The 24168-nt window shown below is 45.0% G+C and overlaps 2 protein-coding genes across 2 annotated transcripts; both read right to left on the bottom strand.

Moving 5' to 3' along the window:
- Positions 1 to 7870: 7870 nt before the first annotated feature.
- LOC119333480 (C2 and GRAM domain-containing protein At1g03370-like) lies at positions 7871 to 14668 on the bottom strand. The gene is made up of 10 exons (XM_037606356.1): positions 14060 to 14668; positions 12490 to 13854; positions 11248 to 11430; positions 10826 to 11103; positions 10631 to 10747; positions 10168 to 10427; positions 9287 to 9452; positions 8921 to 9193; positions 8519 to 8711; positions 7871 to 8212 (listed from the first exon to the last, which is right to left on the bottom strand). Exons 1-10 carry the CDS (start codon positions 14487 to 14489, stop codon positions 8202 to 8204), a joined length of 3276 nt encoding a protein of 1091 aa, XP_037462253.1. The 5' UTR covers positions 14490 to 14668; the 3' UTR covers positions 7871 to 8201.
- A 3939-nt stretch (positions 14669 to 18607) lies between these two features.
- Positions 18608 to 23962, bottom strand: LOC119327578 (26S proteasome regulatory subunit S10B homolog B-like). Its single transcript, XM_037600677.1, has 10 exons — positions 23778 to 23962; positions 21785 to 21904; positions 21034 to 21170; positions 20765 to 20926; positions 20573 to 20659; positions 20386 to 20472; positions 19851 to 19988; positions 19235 to 19426; positions 19058 to 19156; positions 18608 to 18967 (listed from the first exon to the last, which is right to left on the bottom strand). The coding sequence occupies exons 1-10, from the start codon at positions 23881 to 23883 to the stop codon at positions 18893 to 18895; spliced, it is 1203 nt and encodes a 400-aa protein (XP_037456574.1). The 5' UTR covers positions 23884 to 23962; the 3' UTR covers positions 18608 to 18892.
- Between the last annotated feature and the right edge of the window lie 206 nt (positions 23963 to 24168).

Raw genomic sequence — 24168 nt, 5'->3', positions numbered from 1 at the left:
TAATATGGATTGAAGGAAGTACCATTGGATTTGTTATGGAAATGTATATTTATAATAGTGTAGAATGTCATATATTTAAATTGAACTATAAAAACGTCTTACATCTAGCAATTTTTTAGAGAAAAGGCCAAGGCCCGACTTTATAGATAAAGCCACCAGGCAGCGTCACGGATACCACAGGTTCACAGGAAATCATAACCACACAGAGGAGTTTAAGAAAAACCTAAGCAAGCATGATACAGGCAACTGCCATACACAGGGCGCAGGCCGGGGAGGAGAAAGACCAAATGTCCGCAAACGACAGCACCAAATTATACGGCAGGGTTCGTCCCGGGTATCTGAGAAGTCGAAGCCCGAATTTTGTTGATGAGCAGGTCCAGGGCGTCCCGATCAGGCTCCTTAGTCAAAGATCTCCACTGCTGCAAGAATATACATGATTTGAATAGAACATCAGCAGGTTTAGATGGGAAGGTAAGCTCAATAGTAAATTTGTTTCTAATATTCCATAAGGCCCAGCATAAGGCTCCCAAGCCAACCCAAAATACCCTCTTGGTGACCCCGACCAAAGTTTTAGCTAGAGTTCTAATATCAGAAAAAGAGGAGGGATTCCAAGAAACCCGAAGCCAAGATCTGACGCAAGACCAAACTAATTTGGCAAGTACACAGTTGAAAAAGATGTGGTCGGAATTTTCCAAGGCCCCACACAGGTTACAGAATTCAGAGCCCGGCCCATTGCGTTTTTTGATCTGATTAGCAGTAGGGAGGCGACCACGAAAGGCCTGCCAGAGGAAAATCTTAATTTTCGGAGGAACCCTTGATTTCCAGACACAAGAGAATCTAGCCGAGGGGGTACCACCAATGAGACTAGAATACAACGACTTAACAGAAAAATTACCAGAGGCCGAAAGTGGCCAAAACACCGAGTCAGCCGACTCCGAGAGCACAGGGAAGAGGGCAGAGAGGCTTTGCCAATCTTCCAACTCTTCAGGAGACAGAGCCCGACGGAAAGCCAAATCCCAATTATTAGCAGCCAGCTCCGCGATGGAGATCTGTGGATTGGGACAATAAGAAAACAAAATCGGAAAGCTCACGGCAAGTGGGGCATCCCCAGACCACCAATCCAACCAAAAACGAACAGCAGACCCATTCCCCACAGAAAACTTGACATGCTCCAAAAAAATCAGCCTAACTTTAACAAGAGCTTTCCAAAACTGAGAACCACGCCGCGCGGGAGCAAACATAGGATCGGAGTGGGGGAAATATTTGGCCTTAAGAATCGAAAACCACAGCGACCCGGCCCCCACAGTCATAATTTTCCACCACCACTTGATGAGCAAACACATGTTCATCACCCGAGTGTTAATAATGCCTAACCCCCCAAGGTTTTTAGGCCTACACATCAGTTGCCACTTAACCAGCCTATATTTTCTTTTGTTATCAGCTGAATTCCAGTAGAAGCCACCCCTATGTTTGTCGAAGCCAGAATGCACGCCATTTGTGAGAAGATAGAAGCCCATAAGAAACATAGGGAGAGAAGACATGCAAGAATTGATTAAAGCCACTTTGCCTGCATTGGTATTATATCTACCCCTCCACGGGAGCACCCTGTTTCCTACTTTAGCAACCACCGGAGCGAAGTCCTTCACATGAAGGATACCAGGAGAGATAGGAAGTCCTAAATACTTGAGAGGGAAAGAGCCTAAAGCGCAATTAAGGAACCTGGCAACTCGCAAGGCTTCCGCCCCGTCCACACCCGTCACCAGAACCTCACTCTTGGCGAAATTGATCTTCAGACCCGAAACAGCTTCGAAACACAGCAAGATGAATTTAAGATTGGCAATACAGGCATTATCCAACTCCACCAATATGATTGTATCATCAGCGTATTGCAGGTGGGAGACACCTTCCGGCAGAAGATGGGAGATCACGGGGGTAATGTGCCCACAACGGGCCGCCTTGGAGAGCATGCAAGAGAAGGCGTCGGCCACAAAGTTAAAGAGAACCGGGGAGGCTGGATCAATACATCTAGCAATTTGGAGGGGCGTTCATGCATGCGCTAAATTGCAGGTGGTGTGGTCCAGCCTTGTCCTCTCCGACCCCTCCTCTGGTGACCCCCGTCTCGCCTCCCCTGGCGGCGGCGGGGGAACCCTAGCCGCGCCGCCGCGGCCCCCTCCCCACCTCGTCCTACCTCCTCGCCGTCGCCTGAGGCAGCCGCCGGGCAAGCCCAGGGCGCCAAGGATGGTGGTAGCGGGGCCTCGGTTGCCCTGCTTTCGTGTGGGGAACCCGGATCTGGAGCGGCGGCTCTATTGGCAAGGCACGACCGGCTAGCAGCCGTGTGGGCAGTGGTTTTGGTGTCCCGGTTGCGCGGGCGGCGAGATCCGGTGGTCGTCGTCAGCCGGCGGCGGCCGGTGCGCGCGATCTGGCGCCTCCCCTCCTTCCCTATTTGGCGTGCGGGCCAGCCTGGTCAGGCCGCGCTTCCTCTTGATCGCCGGTTCTGTACAGGAGGCGCTGGTGGTGGCGGGGATCTAGTTCGGGTGAAATCCCTGGCCGGCCTTGACCGGCCGCGTCGTTCCCTCCTTGAAGGCGCCTGTATGGACTGGTCTCCTCACTTCACCTTCCCCTAGGTCTCCCGAGCGAAAGCCCTAACTTTGTTGGGCGGCAGCGGCGCTCACGGCGTCGTTCCTTTCTTGAGGGCGCCACTTTGGGAACCTTGGGGTTGGTGGCGCTTGTGGGTGGTGGGCGACGGCGGTGATGCAGCCCTATTCTAGCATGAATTTACGTCAGTTGCTTGGAGATGGACTCGCGTAGGTGGAGGTCGTCGGCTGGCGTCGTGGTGGCGTCAATGGCGGAGGACCTGCCAAGACTCGCGTAGGTGGAGGTCGTCGTTTGGCGCCGATGGCGGAGGACCTGCCAAGGTTGTCACCTCAATCTGCTCTGAAGATGGACTAGTGGAACACGGCGGCGGCGACACATGTGAGTGCGTCGGACCAGTTTGAACCTCGGACCTGGCAGATGGCTCGGTCGGGGCCTCCGCCTTTAGATGTTAGGCTTAGATGAGAGGTCTGGGCATGTGGCTCAGCTTGCACCCCTTCATCATTTGGATAGGAGTAGCGGCAGATGTTGACAAGATGACGGATCTAGACATATTGTTGTTCTACTTTGTAAGGTCTTTAACAATAAGTAACAAAATGACCGCATGCATCTCTCAGATGAATAGGCCGGGCGTCATTTCTTTTTTTAAAAAAAATACAGGTGATGCGGTAATCCTATCCTACAAAAGACAGGGGTCAGGGTGAGGAGAGAGGACAACTCGGCGTACAGCGCGTACTATACGTGATCGTGTCCACAGGCTTGTGGGTGTCCTGCAAAGCGATCCACAGTTCAAGCCCCAGCAGGAGAGGTTACTATGGTCCCTGGTCCCCTCGCAAAAAGAAAGAGATTACTATGGAACGTGGCAGGTGACAGCAACAATGCACGACTGTACGGAAGGTTGCTTGGCGCCAATAACGATGGACACCGGAATTGATCACGCAGAAGTAAGGTCGCAAAAGGGAAAACTGAGCTATACCAATTAGGACGTACTACTCATTTGTTATTTTATTTTATTTTGCGATGAAGGGCGTACTACTCATTTGTTATTTCAAAAAGATAGGGACATTCCAACACCGCCATACACACATTTCCAAACGGAGGAAATTATCCTGCTAAAAGTTCCTACTGCCTCCCAGAGGAGTTGCGGTGGACCGAGCAGCAGCCGGACAACACTGCACCACAATGGCGGAGGCCATGGGCGTGCTGTGGAAGATGTTCACCGGCCAGGGCGTCCCCCGACGCCGCCATCGATGTCCACCTGCCGCCTGCCGGCGTGCCGCGGTGGTGCTGACCGGCGTCTACAACCTCTCGGAACGAGACCAGCTCCGGGTAATTGGCTGAGGCCAAGATCTCAACCACCACACCGGCGATCAATGCATGAGACATACTCCTACTACATCACGGAATTATTGGCCGGTCCAGCTGACGTGTCCCACCCTGACTAACCCTGCTTGCAGGTGCCGGTTGGCGCGCGGGCCTACTTCACCTGGCCGCTACAATGGCTACGTCCATGGGGCTTATTTTGCTGGTATGAACTCCCCCGATACTCTGATGAACAGCGTATTCAACACTGTGGAGTTCAATGTCCGTCCCAAGTATGACGACCAGCAGATCGCAGAGGTACATAGCCTCTTTGATCTGCATGATATCAAAAGTATCCAAATAATAAATGTCACACGTGTGAATGAAGCACTCCGGCCCTGATGTTTTTTACAGCTAAAATAGTCATCCGAAAACAAAAAACAAACAAAAAACTGAAACTTGCTATAAAAGAAAGTTGCTATCCTCGGTCACTAAAACAGCCATAAAAATGTTCGGAGTTGTCATGTGTTTGTGCCACACGTGTGGAACTTATCAGGGTATAGGAATAGAAAAAACCAAAAGCAGGGAGGATAACATTGCATGGTACCTGGAGAGTGATGGACAATTTTCATCCAGACCGGCCTACGCAGCGCTGTTCGACCAAAGTAGTTGTAGACTTGTTGCGGTGTCAAAACTGTTGTGCTGAAGGTTATCTACGTCCCGCTTTATAGATAAAGCAAGGATTCATATAATTATAGACTTGCTGCGGTGCTAAAGTTGTTGGACTTGATTGTGTTGTGGCCCCAGCCTTCGTTCATGAATCGGAGTTTTGATGTTGGTTGTATGGATCGTTACTTTATCTATAAAGCAGGGCGAAAGCCTATTGCAAAAACAGGGTCGGCCCTGGGGCATGGGCAGAGGGGCGGCGGCCCAGGGCCCAGACCGAAGGGGGGCCCATGATGTGTATACATATAGAGTATAAGCAAAAAAATAGATAAGGAAAAAATTGTGTGGAAAAATAAATGAGATGTGCTTGGCCCGTCAGGTAGCTAGGTAGAAAGTTTAAAAAAAGGTAGCTAGGTAGAGATTAGCGAAGCATCAGCCACGACGGCCGCAGCGCACGCGTATACATGTGAAACAAATCAATCGGAAGATCTGGCTTGTGCCTTCAATCGTCGGTTCGTCTTTCGTCGTATCGTCGGCCCGTCGCTCCGCCGCTAAGCACCTTGGCCGCTCGTTGTCGCTGCTGCGCACGGCAGTCCGGCAGACTGTTGTTGCGCTGTGCGGCCGTGCCGGCAACCCGGCCATCCGGCAATAGGTTAATACGTTATACGTATGTGAGCGTCAGGACTCAGGATAGTACGTATCCACGACTCCTGATCCATTCATCGATCCCTCAATTTGAGTAGTTTCTTTACTAGGTATTCAACTATCCATCTGAAGTTTCAAAAAAAATTATGTATACTCTTCTACATAGTATACATTCAAACATCCTAATCTTTAGTCATTCTATGTCCATATCTAGTGTTTCGATCATCCGATCTATAAATTTCTAATTCTTTATATACTCTTTACTTTTATATAATTTTAAGACACAGCATGCTACGTTGCCTAAGAAGCTTTTTCGGATGATAACTCATCTGATGTTGATCTTGATAGTGCCCTTAATGACTTTGCATCAAGAAACGCCCGAAGAAACCTTTTTTGAAGCAATGGAGTATTATTGTTGTCAATGGAGTGAGTCGAATTTGTTTCTTTTTTGAGGTAATCATGTCATTTTAGTTTTGTTTTGCTATCTTTTGAGTATTTCTGTCGTAATATGGCATTGTCCAATAATTATAATAGTCAAATTTCAAATTAAAGATGTGTGATTAAAAGATTACTCTTATATATATGTTTATGTATCACACGCACACATACATATATATGATCTTACGATATAGGGGCCCATGTCGTCGAGTTCGCCTAGGGCCTCCCAAAACACAGGGTCGGCCCTGTGCAAAAAAGATTAGTTGTTTGGCAAAGTAATTGTGGCCACCTGGCCATCAATAAAAGTAGGGTGGGGCGACGATACCTACGCGGTAGCACAGCCGGTCACAGGAGGCAGAAGCATGCGCTCACGCCGACGATGATTTTGGTGGCTGGAGCGGCCGTGAGCCGATGAAAAGGCTGAAACGCTAATGTCGGCTTCATGCGGCTGGTCTTGGGATCCTAATGGATGCTAATTTCTTTGTGAATTAGGTGAAAGAAAAAAGCTAACTGTAAAAGCCACACTATCACAACCTGCTTCTCAGCTAAAGTACGGTCGGCCCTACAAACAACTTCGAGTTGTGAGGTCACAACAGATGCTAAATAGTTGTTTGTTTGGGTTAAAAATAGTCATCCAAAGTTGCTCCTGGAGGCCCAAACAAACAGGACCGAACATCATCCGGCAAACGCAACGCTGGCCAACCGGCCTCTTGTCGTCGCGACGCCTAGCCAAATGACCCTCAAGGCCTGGTGGGCCGATGTCGCCACCTCCAGCCGGATGGCCCTCTCCAACCACCCGACACACGTCGCACCAAGCCGTGCGCTCTTGCGGGCCCGGCTCACGTGAACCAACCAGCCCGGCCACCTGAGCCTGGTGTGGGGCGAGCGACGCTGACAGGCGGACCCAGACGCGGGTGCGGCCGAACACAAGACGCTGACAGGTGGCCCCGGCCTTTTTGTCACGCGCGGGGCGCGCGCTGGCGCGACCAAAGCACCATATGACAGCGGCCTTGACCGCGCCCGTGGCCCACCCGTCATGGACCCCCGAGGCAAGTCGCCTGGGTGCGCGTCATCTGAGAAGATCAGACGGCACAGAGAGCCAGCCGCGGGAGGACGGCACCAGACGGATGGTGCGGAGGCTCTCCGGGGAGGCAGGTACTCCAACATTCTTTATAGGAGTAATTTGTATTCCGCGCTAACAATATATGCATCCAAGATAGCTTCATTCGTCTTTTGTTATTTTGGAAGATTCATGGAGGAGGTTTGATGAGTCATTTCGGCGTGAAGAAGATCAATGATGTGCCCGTTGAACACTTCTTTTGGCCGAGGATGCGATGGGATGTTGAGAGATTCATTGTTGGATGCATTACATGCTAAAAAGCTAAGTCGCGACTTAATCCTCATTGTTTATAGGTCTCTTTCTGTTCCTAGTGTACATTGGGAAGATATGTCCATATACTTTGCGTTCGGATTACCTCAAACAAAGAAGGGGAGGGATAGTATTTTCGTAGTCGTCGACAGATTTTTCAAGAAGATGATTTTTATACCTTGTTACAAGAGTGATGACCCTATACATGTTGCTAATTTATTCTTTTGTGAAATTGTTCGTCTATGTGGTGTGTCAACTACAATTATTTCATATCATGGATTCGTCATACTAATTTTCTTAGCCACTTTTGGAGATGTTTATTGGTTACGTTGTACTTGGTGTTATATGTCGTGCACCCACTAATTTGTTACCTCTTTCATCTTTAGAGAAGGTTAATTTTGATGCTACGAAATATGCCGAACTAATGTTGAAATGCATGAGATGATGAAGGAAAACATAGAGTGCATGAATGCTAAGTACAAACTTGTGGGTGATAAGGATAGAAAGCATGTTATGTTTAACTTATCTGGGTGCATTTACATAAAGATAGATTTCCTGAGTTGCACAAATCTAAACTAATGCCAGGGGATGATGGTCCATTTAAGGTCTTAGAGAAAAGATAAATGATAATGCATACAAATTTGAGTTGCAGCATAAAAGGATGCATGCAGGAGGGGGATAACAAAACATCCAGTACCTATGCCTATATACATGATGTTTGTTATACAGCAAGCTCTTAGATCAATCATCAATGCATACGAGTATGGCACATTGAACAACAAAATAGTACATGTATGATATACCACATATTTGCTTGATTGTTTTACAGTACATCACAGAACTCCGACAAGACCTCTGTGAATCAAAATTAGCTTCCTTTCACTATATCACTTGTGTTATACATATACAGGTCAGCTGTGCATATACAACTCTACTTGACTTCCTACGAGGGTAAATGGGTAAGGCCGTATCAGAATATTTTTTTTAACGAACTGCTTCTGAAACAATCTATTCACATAGTTAACTTTCAGGCTCTGCTGTCTGTGTAAGAACTGCAAACTGTTGGCAGCAGCTAAAGCATGTCTCACCACAAGCAGATGGCAACAGATCATGCCGATTCCCCTCTCTGTTTGGGCTCTTCAAACAAATTTTGATGGAATGAGTAATCTACTGTCATACTGTACAGAGGTTAGCTTCCACCTACAAATTTTCCGCACACAGAAAAATCAGCGTCATTCTTTCCCGTGGCAAAACAAATAGCGCTGATTCATACAGAGCAATAAAAACAGTATGCTTTCTGACAGTGCCACATAAAAAGTTATACCAGATTCATTGCATTTAGTTTCCACTCGGTGGTAATAATTCATTTGACATGGAAGCAATGAAATGCATCATATAAACTTACTTCCTGGCATTGGTTTGATAAGAACTCTGCTATAGGTTAACGTGACATTAGAAACCACAATAATGAACACTAAGGATCAATAGCTGCATTGAAAAGGGTACCGTTTCTTGACGTAAGATCCTTCTCGACTAAGGAAAAGAGCTCCTTCAATCTATTCGAGGTGTTGGACATGATATTTTTTGTGATCTTCTTTTGTTGCTTGGTGCTTTTCAACCAGGCAATCCCCAATAAAACCTGCACGCTGCAGGTGTTTGGTTTTGACGGTATGTTCGCCATATGATACTTTAGCTGGAGCTGCAAGTTAAGAACCATTGTGATCAACAGTATTCTATCTACCAGTTCAGCAAAAGGATTGACAGAACAAGCATACAGTAATACCACTTCAGTTCTTATGTTTTAGCTCAGAGCTAAGGTTACAACTATTCAGAATGGTCACAAACTCTTGATAATGGTTAGCATAGTACAAACCATTTAAGAATAAATGTGGGAAGGGGGAGTCTTACATTAAAGTAGTCCCCAAGTAGAACACCTTGGAGGGTCATCACCTCTTCAATGGCCCAGCCATCTTGGTTCACTAGGGCATACTTCTGCTGAGTGGTGCTTGCTTCTCCTCCATATCGAGACAATGCTTTGTCAAACTTGTAGCTGATTTGCCGCTTGAATATATTTCTGCTTACAAGTTCCCATTCTGTTGATGAGTAGTCCAGACAGCCAGTCTTTTGCATCACTTTGTGTTCCAACTGACCTCCTGAAAACATCTCCATCAAGGACTCAACCTGAAAATTTAGATATATGTAAGGAATCCCAAAACAAATTTTAGTGTGAAAATGAATTGTGACAAGCTCACGCAAAATAAAAGTGGCACTCACGTCCACAGAAAGAACTGATGAGAATATTTCAGACATTTTGACATCCTCATGGGTAAATAAGGATCCACATTCTTCCGCCTGGAGTTCTTTTGGTTCAGACTCCTCAATTACCTCTCCTTTCTGTTCTTGACCCGGTGATCGCATTTTCCAAATCCCCATGATTATTCTGTCAGATAAAGATTTCTTGGTGTGATACATTCATATGCAAACTAGCAGAATAGCTTAGTACAGGATGGGATAGCAAGATCCGATCAACTATCTGCAGAACCATAATCAGTAGAAAATAGAAACCTTTTGTTACTACATTTTCTTATTTGTATACCGTGAGGTTGTGAGCGTATAGAAGAACCTGAATACAGTGGGCCAGCCTTGGGCAGATTCCTTTTTTTTGGAAACAGTGGGCCAATTTTGACTTGCTTGGCTCAAGGGACTAGACTAGTCAAGATTAGTCAGCTACTAGTTAACCAGTCGCTCGGCTGTGCCAACCAATAGAGTCGAGGTGCCCAGTTAACACCCAGGTTACGACTGGTACACTTGTCAACGCGACTAGTCGCTCGACGCTTAATATTGGGTTCAAATCCCCCAAAAGACTAAAATGTTAAAGTTGTCCTATCTTATAATGGGAATTATGCTGAAATGTGTCCATTTATAGTTTTCGACCTTTCGTCACTGCAGGTCAAGCCGGCTTTGGGCTTGTAATCTGCAAACCAAAGCCACATCAGGCCAGCGTACCCATGAACATGTTATCCTTGAACTTCACAAAATAAGATCTAGAGTTATCTTATTTTATTTAGAAATTTTGATCTGAAGTTCTGAAGAATAAAATATATGCTTGGCCTAGATGTCTCACTGGACCTCAAAAACAAACAAATGAAAGGTACCTGTGAGCATCATTGAACGAAACAAAGGACTGAAAATGGAACTTGAGTCTTCCATGATGATCTGTTGCCTTGGCACCATGTTTTGCTTCTGACCCTCTATCCTTTCTAAGGATAACCATCAAGGATGGGCTGCCAATTGACAGTGTAGGAGGGATAACCTGGATATCATCAACGTCTTCCCACAGAAAGAAAAACTTGGTCTTGTGACCAAATATATTAGAGTAGAATCCAATTATTCTTGGAGAAAAAAATACGCGTCCCTGTAAAAGAGTCAGTTCTCTGTAAATATTGACAGAACAAAATGGAGAAAGTACAAAATATTGGCAACTGTCAAGTGAGTCACAAACGAATGCAAAACGATTCTCCTTGGTAGTATGGTACATACATGTACAGGTCTACTTGGTACAATTAAAATAATAGTAGCATCTTTGACACATAAGTAAACAATCAGAAAAGTAAATACCTGAAGTGGCATCTTCCGTTTTAGATGACAGGTGAAATCATCGATGAGGAATTCTTCAGGAGGGAGGTTAAAGAGCTTTCGGAATGCTAAATTTGTTTGTGCTGACCGCAAATTTATCTACACATTATATCATATGTAATTTCAGAAATAGAAGAGATGATGAAAAACAAATCAGACAAAAAGTTAGGTCCTTACCTTCTTACCGACTTCATTCCCCATCTTTGCCAGGTAATTCAGAACAACTTCAGTTCCTCTCGAGTTGTTCAAAAATATTCTCAAATGTAGCTTAGGGTTGCTTGCTGGATCACACTTCCCATCAAGAGGAACCCATATGTCCATTAAATCTGACAAATTGCTCTTCAGGAAGTTCACTTCGGCGTGACCAATGGGAGCTTCATCTAATTGATTCGAATCATGAATAGCTACATCCATCCTTGATGGTGGATCATCCATTGCATCAAATTCAAATATCTCTAGAAATTCAAGCATCAATGGGTCAGCTACACTATGCATATGCGAAGGTCAGTACCGTCAGTTCATGCAATACTGTGTAGCACAAAGGATCGGCTGCTCTTCCCAGCTGAGAACAAAGCAACATGAAGGGGAAAGAAACTAACCGTTCCATTTTGGATCAGATGCGTGGAATTTAATTGAGCTTGTTTTCCTCTTCGTGTTGCAGGTAAAAACAGCATATAGGTCAAATGGTTTAGATGAACCAGCAGATAGTATACCAGTACCCTCAATAAGTGCAACAGTCAGTAACCAGCCATCTCCATGAGCTTTGACTCCATGATCACTACCTAATACAGGAAGAAGAAAAAGACGAATATTGCTCAACTGTTACCGAAATTTAAAGCAAATCAAGTAGCACTACAATACCAGAACATATGTGTAGAGCGAAATGTCCATTGGTTGCAGTAGAAGACAATTCACCTCATCTCCTTTTAGAATAACACTTTCACTCTTAGAGCATATCTATATCTATACCATCTATTTCTATTCCATTATATAGTGTATGAATAGCTTTGAATATCGTCCATTGGATAAAGTCAATCTGACGTGAGAGAGATGGCAAATCCGAGCACTTGTGGCCGTCGGATTTCTCTTTACTACACCAGATTCTGCCACATATACTATCTAGAAGATTCTATGGTTATACTAAAGCCCAATGGATATTATGCACAAATCACGAAACACACTTCTATTTTATTCTAGACTCTTCTATAATTAAACACTCCTAAGTTCTTCTTTTCTAACAGAACTGTCATTGATTTTTACTTTTGTGAAAAAAAATCATTGTGTTCAAGGCTACGGCCTTACATCATAAACCACATTTATCTTTGTGATGCAGCATTAGGTATTCATGTTATTTTCTATTGAAAATTCAATACGAAGTAATTAAAAGAGACTGCCTAGACAAAATGTGCTCGATATATTTTACCCGAGTTTTGTGTAGCATATACGATGCAGTTTTCAAGTATTTTGTAGCTATAATTTGATTTATTTTTTATGGAATGGACTAAGAGAATTAAATATGCATCTTATACTTGATGCATGTGCCTCAAATTTTCATTTGACTATTACAATTCAGTATGTCGATCTTTGGTCGTACTTTGATTATCTAAGCTCTCACGTGCAATGCACATATTACTTACTAGAAACTTCCTCCGTCCGGAATTACTTGTCGCTCAAATGGATGTATCTAGACATATTTTAGTGCTAGATACATCCGTTTGAGCGACAAGTAATTCCAGGCGCAGGGAGTACAACAGAAAGAGAACATAAAACTAATCAAGAATATACAGATTCATGTGCAACAGTTTTGAAGTAGATAATAACATAGGGCCTAAGATATCCACCTCTTTGTCTCCATGCATTCAAGAAGCGCTTTATTACTTTCAGGATGGTCTGTCCCTGAAGGATCAAGACAGCACAAACCACAACCTCTCCAATTGAATCTGGAAGGTCAATGCCAAAATATTCAAGCCCATTCATCACTTTGGGCCTTGATAAATGAAGGTGAACTATAACATATATCCCTATGATAACAGAGAATATGAATGTGAAGTTCCCAAGGAAGCGGACAATCAACCTCCAGCTTGGTTCTTTATGTGCTTGTAGTGAGGCTAAAATCTTTGCTTTGTTTGAATTGGCATCATCAAGCTCAGCTACTTTAAACCTTTGGGACAGTACTTCAGAAAATTGTGCAAAACCTTCTGACATGCCTTGTTTTGCACCACTCTCAATCATTCCTTTCATCATTGTGCTCTGAAGAAAGTTGATCCGCCAACTTACAGTAAGATGTGCTGTTTGCTCTTCAGATGATAACTGGGGACCTGGCGTTATACAGTACAATATCTCTATCTTGAAACAACTGCCATAAGGAACATCAGGAGTGCTAACAATAGACAAAACAGCGAAAGAATTCCCAGCTGCTTTTAAGTATTTCTGCTCTTCTGTGGCTTTGCAAGCTTTAACCAGCTTACTAGCGGCCTTTATGTAACTTAATGTTCTTCGCAAACAACCATCGTTGCTATCGATCTTCCATGGTTCAATCTGAAATCCACTTGTTCCTTGAAGCTCTGCTACTGCTGGCCAGAAATCTGAATTTGGAGTAAACAAGAGGGAATTCAGTCCAGCTGGTGCGATAACATAAGATTCGTCAACTAGAACGCCGTTAGACAATTTTGCTGGCATTTCACAGCCTTGATCTTTGGACTCCATGATTTTCAGTAGCTCATCAAGGTTTGACTCGGATGGCGTGCCATTCTCAGGACTTTCACGGTCTACAGAGCAAACTTTTGGCTCTTCGGACTGCTCCACCACCGACTCGGCGTCAGAGGCAACGATGGAAGGCAGATTAGTATCAGCAGGTTTCCCAAAGAAATAGCGAGACAAGACCTCTACCACCGACGACGTATTCGCCATCGCATCATTACAAACAGCGGTTCCAGGTTCAGTGACTGCTTGGTCAATGCTGGTCTGGGGCGGTTGGTCTACAGCACCATCCCCCAATCGTTCCGTACTTCCCTGCGATGATCGGTCCAAACTGGAAAGGGCTGACATGTCAATGTAGCTATTGCTGGTTGACAAAGCTCCATCTTTGTTCCCAATTGACCTGTCTGAACTGGACGCCATGCCATCCGAAGTGGGTTGTGGTAGCTGGTGTGATTCTTCGGACACGTGCGCGCGCGTAGACAAGGATATGCGCAGGCAAATTTCCCCTGCACATGGAAGAAATTCAAATTAAATGGTGCCAAGATTACAACATATCTTAGAATATGATATCTAAGACATCTTATATACCTGTGCGTGCATGTCACAATTGCTTAGTGCTTACACAAATTCAAAACGAAACCATAAGAGAGGAGAGGGGGAAACGTGGAGGAGATGAATGCGGTGATGGGCAAGGCAATAATAATAGCATACCGCGTTCTTTCTTCTTGGACTTCTTGCTCTTGGGCTGGAGCTGGTACCAGGCGGTGCCGAGGGAGAGGTCCGGGGCCTCCATGACCATGGAGAGCGGCACCTTGACCTTGCCGAGGAGGTCGTTGGTGAAGTACTTGTCCTCGTTGAGCACGGATACGGAGAGCTCCTCGGTGACGTCGCCGACGAGGAAGCTGAACTCCTCGTCCCAGACGGGGGTGAGGCTCTTCTTGACGACGGCCGTCTTGGCGCGGCGCTTGCCGAGCTGCAGCTTGACGAAGGGGTCGCTGGAGCCGTTGAGGTGCACCGGCAGCAGGCCCCGCGCCTCGACGACGCGCACCAGCAGCTTCATCAACGACCCGGCAATCTGCCGAGCGCTCCCCGCGCACTCCGCCTTCCCCACCGACGACGTTAGGCTCTTGAGCTTCGTCATGCGCGGATCGCGGCGGCGACCATCAAATCAAATCAAAATGCGAGCAGACATGCACGATCGATCGATCGATCTTTCCAAATCTTTTGAGCTGACAATTTCGAGGGAGGAAAGGGATCAGAGTTCTTGGGTCGCCATGTCTGTTTGGTTCCTTCCTTGCGCCGAAACGGTGGGAGGGGTGGGGGGTGGTTTCCCCGCGTCCGCCCGGGTGCTCGCTAATTTTGGTTTTGGGCACTCACGTGCGCTTTGAGATTGGTGCTGGCCGTCGGATCGGAGAGGACGCTGGGGAAGGAAGGAGCGGCGTTTCGGCCCAACACGTGGCTTCAAGGTTTCCTTTTCGTCCGTGTAAAAATAGAACAAACGATCAATATAGCATGGGGTAAAAAAGCAAGGCTTGCCTCAAATAGAGGAGCGGAGAATGGACAAAGCAGCCTAATATTCGTCACCCTGGGTGAGGAATAGTTATTCGTCATCCTGAGTCAGGAATAGTTATTTTTCACCCCCTCTCTATTTTAACGTCAGTGCATCGTATTTTTAAGTTTCGTAAATTTTGTCTTATTTCATACGTAAAAAGAGAACGTAAGAAAATATACACTCGTCATAAAAAATATTTTATGTTATGTAAAACCATAATATAAAACATACATAAAATGCGATATTGTTGGTCTTATAACCTATTTTTTTATTTTCTTATACCAAAATTTATGTAGTGAATCAATATGAATGTAACCATTTGTATTCCAAACATAATTTATTTATAAAGCTATCGTAAGGTAATTGAAGAATTACTTATTCTGCGTCCTGGGTGATGAATAGTATTAGTATTAGGTAAAACTGTGTCTACCATAGCTTGCCACAGAACTAGTTAAGTTTCCCTAAACTTCTAACGGTTTAAAAGTTAGCAAAAAATATGAAATAAATATGGGAGTATCTCTCTAATGTAATAAGATGATCCAACGGAGGGATTGTCAAAATATGCATCTATGTGTCCTCGACAAAAATAATAAGCATTTCAGCTCAGTGCGACATAAATATATACTGAACTATTTGTTTTTTTTTGTCCAGGACACGTACAGTTGTATTTTTTAATCCCTCCGTTGGATCATGTTATATTATAGGTGTGTTGGTTCAGTATTTTTTTCAGAATTTTTGAGAACTTTTGCACCGTTGAAACCCTTAACTAGTTCTGTGGCAAGCACTTGTAGAAAATCCTACTCCCCAGGACTTAGCAATATTTGATTGATCACAATTCGGTATATTCCATTTATAATAAAGGTTCCTAAGGAATTCATTATAGGAATGTTTTCGATAGAAATGGTTTGCTTTTGCACATCTAAACCAAAAATTAATCTCGCAGATACATATACTCCCTCCGTTCCGAAAAAGTTGTCTTCATGACATTTTTGCAAAAAAGCCCTCCACTTTTGTCCGACCAAACCTGCAGTCCTCGTCTTGCCGCTGCGTCACTCCCCTCCCCGCAGCTTCCCGACGTTGCGCTGCTCCCCTTCCCGCCGCGCCGCGCCGCGCCGGTGAGCTCCCCCGCGCCGCTGAGCTCCCTCGCGCCGCTGAGATCCCCCGCGCCTCCTCTCCCTCCTCCACGCCGCCGCGCCGCTCCAGTTCGCTGCGTAGCTCCTCCTCTCCCCTAAAAATCCCTTCTTCTGGTGAGGTTCTCTTCGACGAGGCGCCGCTCGATCTGGAGGATGACGACAAGTTGGCGCTCGATCTGGAGCATGGCGACGGCATGGGGCGGGCGCTCTCGTCCTCGAGCTCCTAATCCACCAGCTCCTCTTCCTCCTCCAGGCCCTCCTCAACATCACCGGCGACGACGGCATGGGGAAGACGACGGCGGCGGCTGCGGAAGTCGACCCCAACGAAGGCGGATCCTCCTCAACATCCCAGGCTCCTCCTCCTTCAGGTCCTCCTCGTGCTCATCTATCTCATGCCAAGTCTGAATTTGTACTGCCAAGTCTGAAATTTTCATCTTTATTGTTAAGTCTGAAGTTAGCTGACATGCTTCTCTGACTTGACATGCTTGCAATTTTGATCACTAAGAGTACTGCAGCTAGAGTATATCTCAATTTATAACAGCACATGTTGACCTTGCAGCAAGTTTACAAGGACATCATTTCTGTCAAACTAAAGCAAGCAAACACTTAACTGAATTTGACTGTACCAATTGAACAAAGCTGCAGGGTACATTATGTTAAAGATTTCCTACTTTAGTGATTTTTAGGGAGAGCACTTAAAAAATTTAGTCAGCATTGATTTATGAGGGAGTAGAATTTTTGACAAAAATGCTAGTGATGTCTGTCTGTGCCTTCCAAGCCTACAAAGAGGTAGTACTGCATTTGTGTCAAATTTGATTTAGTCTTAATTTAGAGCTGCGTGTAGTGCAAACTGGATGATGTAGTGCTCTGAATTTGAAGCTTTAACAGTATGTGGATATAGTCTTGTTCAGATCTTACTGAAGAAGAGAGGGGTTAGTAGGCAGGTTACTTCAGATGCTTTGTTCAGATCTAACTGAATGAATAATTCAGTTAACTTTACAGGGGATCTAACTGACTGAATAAGTTTTAGGGACATGCTTTTATCAACTCTTAGTTAAGAGATTGTGGCAGTTTTCTGCAGTCTATCAGTTTGAAATTGACTTCCCTTGTTCGTATTTTACACTCATCTCTACCTGGAGAACAAATTCCTTAGTGCATAATCTGTAGCTCACCATGACAATACTGTCACATGAACAATTCAAAACAGTTAACTGAAAGTGTCTAAAAGTAGTTAAGTGTTTCCAGGATTTCTTTTTTCTTCGGCAAGGCATGATTTCTTTTTTCTTCTTCTTTTTTCTCTAGTGTGCCATGATTTCTTCAGCAAAGCATCAATATCTATTCCTATCAGTGGTTATCTAATTGAATTTTCACATGCTTCTATCAGTGGTTATCTAACTGAATTTTCACATGCTTCTATCAGTGGAAAACTTATATTGTTTGCTAACATTTTATAAACAAAACACATGGAAGCAACTCTATATTTGATCCATTTTGAGTAATTAATTTGGTACTCTGTTTGCTGTTGAATTCTGCAAGTCCTTCAGTCTAAGCCTATGAGTAACACTGCTTGTTCACTAATTCAGTTTACTGTACAATTTTGTGCAGACTGAATATTGTGTGTGTGTAGCACACGCTCATCAAATTACAGACTGGATGATCCGCTGCTACTCTAATTCACCTCAATTTGACATCAATTTGATCTACACAACAAATTAACATCAATTTGAAACTGATTTCAGGGCGCTGGCTACCTTTCAGCAGCAGCAGAGGCGACGAGGAGGAGCTGGGTCGCCTGGACGAAGAAGAAGAAATCAGCGAGGAGGAGCAGGTGGGCGGCATAGCAGGTGGGCGGCGGCGCTGGGCCCTACGGTGGATGCACTGGTCACCTCGGTGCACGGCGGTGGAGCAACGGCGGCCGGGGGTCTTGCCCAACTCCCGCAGCAGAGTGGCTGGCCTTGGCGAGCCGGGGTTGCGGCCGGGGATGCGAGAAGGACGACGAGTAGAGCCGACCGTGAGCCGTGGAATCGCCGCCTGTCGAGGTGTCGCTGCGGAGGAGCAGCTGGGCGGCGGCGAAGCTCGCCTCCGCAGCGCAGCTAAGCAGGGGCGGCGCAAGATGGCAGCTGCGGGACAGGTGGGCGGCGGCGCAAGTGGGACTTCGTCCTGGCTGATCCTACGGCGGCTGGGGCACGCGGTGCCCGTGGGCAACAAGGGGAGGCGGAGGCTGGGAAGGACCGATTAGCACGAGATTTAAAATGAAAAAGGGGTTTTCTGCAAAATTACAATTGAACTATGCTGGTGACAACTTTTTCCGGACGGAGGGAGTAATTCAGAAGAATAGGTGAGTACTCTGTTTCACCACGGGCATGTGAAATTCCACGTGAATCAGGTCGTTTTCAGCAGGAAACGGAATGCGTCCCCTACGGAGCCAAGTACCACTGCACATTTCTTGATTCCCTCCCACGGGCAGAGAGAAGCGCAGGCAGAAGCACACGCTGCAAATCTTCCTTTAAGCACATTCCTTGATTCTCAGGTAGAGTAACAGGACGAGGTTCCTTTTCGCATTCTCAGGTAAAGTAACAGGAAGAAATTGCAAGTGTTGCCACATTTTTTTGATTCCACAATCGAGGCACAGTAACTTGAGAAGGAAACAAGTTTGTAAATCTAAGAAACCAGTCAGTTCCAGACCTGTCTCAACTTTTGATTACATCCAACTTGCGCGGCAAAGGCAGTCGTCCCACAACATATAAAAGGTAGAAACACATGATGTTCTATATCGTCGGGTCCGGGGGTGACAAACTCCGCCATGGTACAAGAAAACAGACAGTGTTTCGTTTCGCCTGACAGTCTCCTACTCTCATCTTAGTCCTTGCCAAAGTCGGCGCTGTAGTGTGCGCTGGACTCGAGCTTCTTGGCGTCATTCAACTTCCGCACCGCCTGCAACCATTTTGCCAGACATTGTAGTGAGTACCTGACTCAATTGTATTAGGATGAACAGGTAGAAAGGAATAGCAATCGACACCCCACCTTCATGAAGTCTTCGTGGATGACATAGTCCCGCTCTGCTCGAATGGCGGCCATGCCAGCCTCAGTGCAGACATTGCGAAGATCGGCGCCATTGAAGCCCTGGAACCATACGAGTTAAGGCTTCAGAAACACCAGCATGATGAGGTGGTAGTTAGCTTAACTATAAGAGTAACTCACCTCGGCCAACTTAACCACAGCCTCATAATCAATTTCACCATGCTTGGCGATACCAGCAGCGTGGATTTTCAGGACCTCGGTCCTGGATTGCTCATTCGGCAGCGGAATCTCTATCTTCCGGTCTAGGCGTCCAGGACGAAGGAGCGCAGGGTCCAAGACATCAGGCCGGTTCGTCGCCATGATCATCTTCACCTGTATAAGCAGTGGCACGCATGATTGACATAAGCAGATATTCAGCAACTCACAACACATGTACACTCCATAATAATAATTTAAGACAATCAATCAGGGACAACCAGCATATCTTCAACTTTCGAGTTCTTTTTTCTAATAAATATCTTTCTCAGGTTTCTACACAAAAGTTTCTCTTCCCCAAGATTAACACTGACCTAATCAACTACTCGATACAACAACTTTATGATGTAGGAAAGGCGGGTAGTTCATAGGGCAACTAAAGATAGATTGACTGTAACTAGAGTGCAGTGCGGTGCACATTAAGAATTCAGCATTCAATTGATCAGTATTCAGTAAGCATTGTATCACTGTACAATACCTACTCTTATTCAATAAACATATGTTTCACCATAGCTGCCACAAAACAGAAAATAATGTGTACCTTTCCGAGCTCATCGAATCCATCCAACTGATTTAGGAGCTCCATCAATGTCCGTTGTATTTCACGATCTGCACTAGTGCCCTCACTGAATCTTCGGCCACCAATGGCATCAATCTCATCCATGAAAATAATACATGGCTAAACAAAAGGATCAGAAAAGAAGATAATGTTAATGAGCGATATTAGTACAAAATAGAAGAGAAACAAACATATAACTTCAAATGCATTCACAGATGTGCATAGTAGCAACTTAAAATGCGAAGATCTTCTCCATGGACTTTTCTGGCAGAGTAAACATAGAGTTTGGGTGCTCTGTATCGCAGACTGCTAGCAACTTTTGCTCTCCTAATGAATGGAGAATCTACAGCTAATTCACGCACAAACCTAATCTAACAACTGGAGCAGAATATATTTGGCAATGAGGGAACAAATGTAATAGCTTACATTATTATGATTTTAACAGCTTTCAAATAATAGACAGAATATTAAGGATTACTAGTAAATGTACAAAGAAACAGAACATAATGAGACTTACTTGATGCTCACGTGCATAGTTAAACATTTCTCTTATAAGACGGGCACTTTCACCAATATATTTGTCAATGATAGCACTTGAAACAATCTGCATTAGCAGAACACATTAGTTCAACATAGTACCATAATGATATATCCAGATAAAAGGTTGCTACTAAATAACAGCATTAAAGAAAAGAAAAGCAGACCTTCAAAAAGTTAGCATCGATGTTGCTAGCAATGGCTCTAGCAAGCAATGTCTTTCCCGTTCCAGGTGGGCCATAGAGCAGAACACCCTTGAATGAGTAAAGTAGCAGTTAGTACATCTCAGGATGGTGATAATTGTATCATTATTTGTCTAAGCTAACTGCATAATACGGCACATCTTTTCTTCAAACTACCTTTGGTGGTTTAATCCCAACGCGAAGAAACAATTCTGGATTCATAAGAGGTAACTCGATGGACTCCCGCAGCTCCCTTATTTGATCCGACAGTCCACCTACAGCTGAGTAACTGACATTGCCGGGGTCTTCGTGTAGCATATTATAGACCACGGGGTCAACCTAAGCAAAGGAAATTAGTACAATCTTAGTGTAACCCCTCACATTAGAAACAGAATTTCAAAACTGTACTGAACTAAAACATAAACGAAAAATCAACAATCACATACCTCACGTGGTAGAGTGCGCATTATTGTTAATGTTGTCATGTCAAGGACAACTCGTGTTGCAGCTGTCAGCTTTTCTTTGTCAACTTTGCTTCTGCAGCCAACCACATAACGTGGGCCACTACTGGCTTTGACGATAACTACAACAAAAACAAGTTTCAGTTGCTTTGCTAAAACTAAGTACATTGTTGCTGAATTGAGAAGGAAAGGTTCAGTTTGTCTAATTCACATCTAGATGTTTTTTAAGGATGTCACTTCTAATCTCCCACAAATATATAATGCAGCAACAAGAAACAAAAAATAAACTAAAAGGGCAGCCCCAGTGCATGTAGCTCCCGCTTGCGCAGGGTCTGGGGAAGGGTCCGACCACTTTGGGTCTATTGTACGCAGCCTTTCCCTACATTTTGTAAGAGGCTGTTTCCAGGACTTGAACCCGTGACCTCATGGTCATAAGGCAGCAGCTTTACCACTGCGCCAAGGCTCCCCTTCAAACAAAAAATAAACTAGGACAAAAAAAATAGACCACAAACAGAGTGGACATCAGCTTAGATGTGACATAGTCATGTCACATCTAGATGTGTCCTAGACAGACCCGGAAAGGTTTACTGCCATGAGCAAACATATTACAACAACTTAGGGAGAAAAACAAGCAATGTAATGATGAAACTAATGGCCAAAAAGAGAATGGATATTATCATGTTTGTACAGAGATAAATCTGTTCTAAAACCAACAAAAGTAAGTCTTTTCACTTACATCTTTCACTGTCCAATGGTCGAAGTACTTCACCAATGATTTGGCCCACACTCTGCAAGGACTTCAAATCATCTTCAGTTTTATCGTAATCTTTCTTTGCCTTTTTTAGGTTTTCCCTACCTGCATATAAATAAGTAGATTTATCAAACAAAAGCCATCTAATAAAACCATGAGTACTGCTGTCCATAGTTCAACATAATCTTCAATAAAAAGAAGTTGCATCAAACATTGAACCTGGGGACAACAGGACAAGAGAAACAAGATATTATGCATGTGCCAGATCGAGTACATAATTTGTATATCAAAATGTCAGGTCAGGTTATCAATCCAGTCAGTCCAATTGACAAGGATTAAGGGCTAGTTTGGTTCGCTTCCACGTCGCGGGATACCTGGCCTGGAGCTTCCCTGAAGTCTGCCTGAAGTTCGTTTGGTTGGTGTCCTGAGAATTTTGGTGCGAGCCTGGCCTGAATCGCCCAGGCATGAGATTAGCCTGCCAGGCGTCCCCTTCCATCCGCCTGGACGGCAGGCAACATCAGCCTGATGCTGATCCAGCAGGTTATAGATGAGTTATGGGCTGCTTTGTCAGTTTTATGTTTGTTTATTCCTCCCAGGCCCAGCACACAATCCAAACAGCTACCTCTCCAGGCTGCCTGGCCAGGCTAGAAAATTGAAAATCTCAGGCACATACCAGGCAGCAGCTTTGCCCAGGCATGCGGCCCAGGCTTGCAACCAAACTAACCCTAAATCCAGGTTCTAGGTAAATTACACACACATAGCATGAGCCATAGACATTACTCGTTTTATTTTATTTTTACTGTCGGTTGGAAACTGGCATCATCTCCAACATATGTGTTTAACCATCATTTTCACAAATTACATGTTTGCAAATATTAGTACAAATATAACAATACCAAAGCTATTTAATCTATCACACCTTTAAGTTGTAAAGGCTCTGAGCCTCACCCAAACCATGTTGCATCAAAACCAAATCATATAAGGCAGACGCATATAAGACCAAGCATAACCACAAGAAAGAGTGAAAGGTCGCCCACTGATGGAACAAACATAAACCAAGGAAAGGACGAATCCATGGAAGCTCATGTTCATCACCATATCACCAGCAACACAATTCAAGGTGTGAAGGATAAAGTAGAAAAATGAACAGGCACATAAACTTGGATACATGTAGTTTTGGGGCCTTTCCGCGTATGATACTTAATAGGGCTGGTCCCAAATATATATATCAAAAGAAATGAAACATGTGCACCAAATCTGAGCTCCTTGACACCTTAACAGCACAGAGTTATAGGACCTTATGGAAAGAAGAGTGATCACCCAGCATCTCAATCACTCGAACTAATAACTACTGCAGTTGCCTTTGCCTCACCACGATGGAAAACACTATGATGAACTGCCGAACCAGATAATCAATTACATCACGACCACAAATTAGGCCAAATGACTAGCTAAATATTACTATGATATTCATGTTTAGCACTCAACGCCAATTACGAATTCACATCCTAAATCAAAACGCAAATGGTAGAGCAAACATATCTAGGACCGAACCCCAGCTCATCCTAATCTACTGCTCAACGAGAATAACACTTCATCCCAAATCCTCTTGTTCGTATCTTGCAAAATCAACCAAATCTCACCTAAATCAAAGACGGCGCCCTAAGAACCTAAACACCACATGTTCAGCAGGCAATCAGCAACCGACCCACTAGCCTCCCTCGTCGAGAACCAACAGCCCAAGCCGTGGTCGAGGCAGGCTGAGGCACGCAACTCCTGAACCCAAATTGGCCAAACCAAAACCCTAGCCCACAACCCTCCTAATCGCCACGGAAAACCAGATCCCGTCCTCCACAATCGACCAGCACCCGCGGATACCTCGGGGCGAGCCAACTAGTCTGAAACCCGTAGATCGAACAAGTAGGATCCACAGCGCATGAGATGGGAGGGGGGAGGGAGGGGGGAGGCGCCGTGTTACCTGTGCGGACCCTCGTCTCTAGCTCGCGGCAGTTGAGGAGCTTGTTGCGGTACTCCGTGGTGACGGTGCGCCGGCGGGCGGCGGCGGCGTCGTCGGCCTCGGCCATATCCACCTCGGCGGCGCGGCTCTGCTTTGCTTCCTTCCCAAGATGAGCGGAGCGGGGGAGGACTCGACGCTCTCCGTCCGCGGTGTCCTGGCTTTATTATGGTCGCTAACCGTAGTCCGGTGCCACCGTGCTTTCTGGTTTCTTTCTTTTCGGACGGGCAAAATACGAACCTAAACTGAACTCTATTTAGATTTACAAAAGCTTCCAATCTTTCTTTGATAGAAAAACTATCAATCTAACATCTTCAAGCATGGCAGTATAAAGAACAACAGAGATAATAAAAAT

The sequence above is a fragment of the Triticum dicoccoides genome, chromosome 7A, assembly GCF_002162155.2.
Source record: "Triticum dicoccoides isolate Atlit2015 ecotype Zavitan chromosome 7A, WEW_v2.0, whole genome shotgun sequence".
Lineage (NCBI taxonomy): Eukaryota > Viridiplantae > Streptophyta > Magnoliopsida > Poales > Poaceae > Triticum > Triticum dicoccoides.
This window is presented reverse-complemented; position numbering and strand designations above follow the sequence as displayed.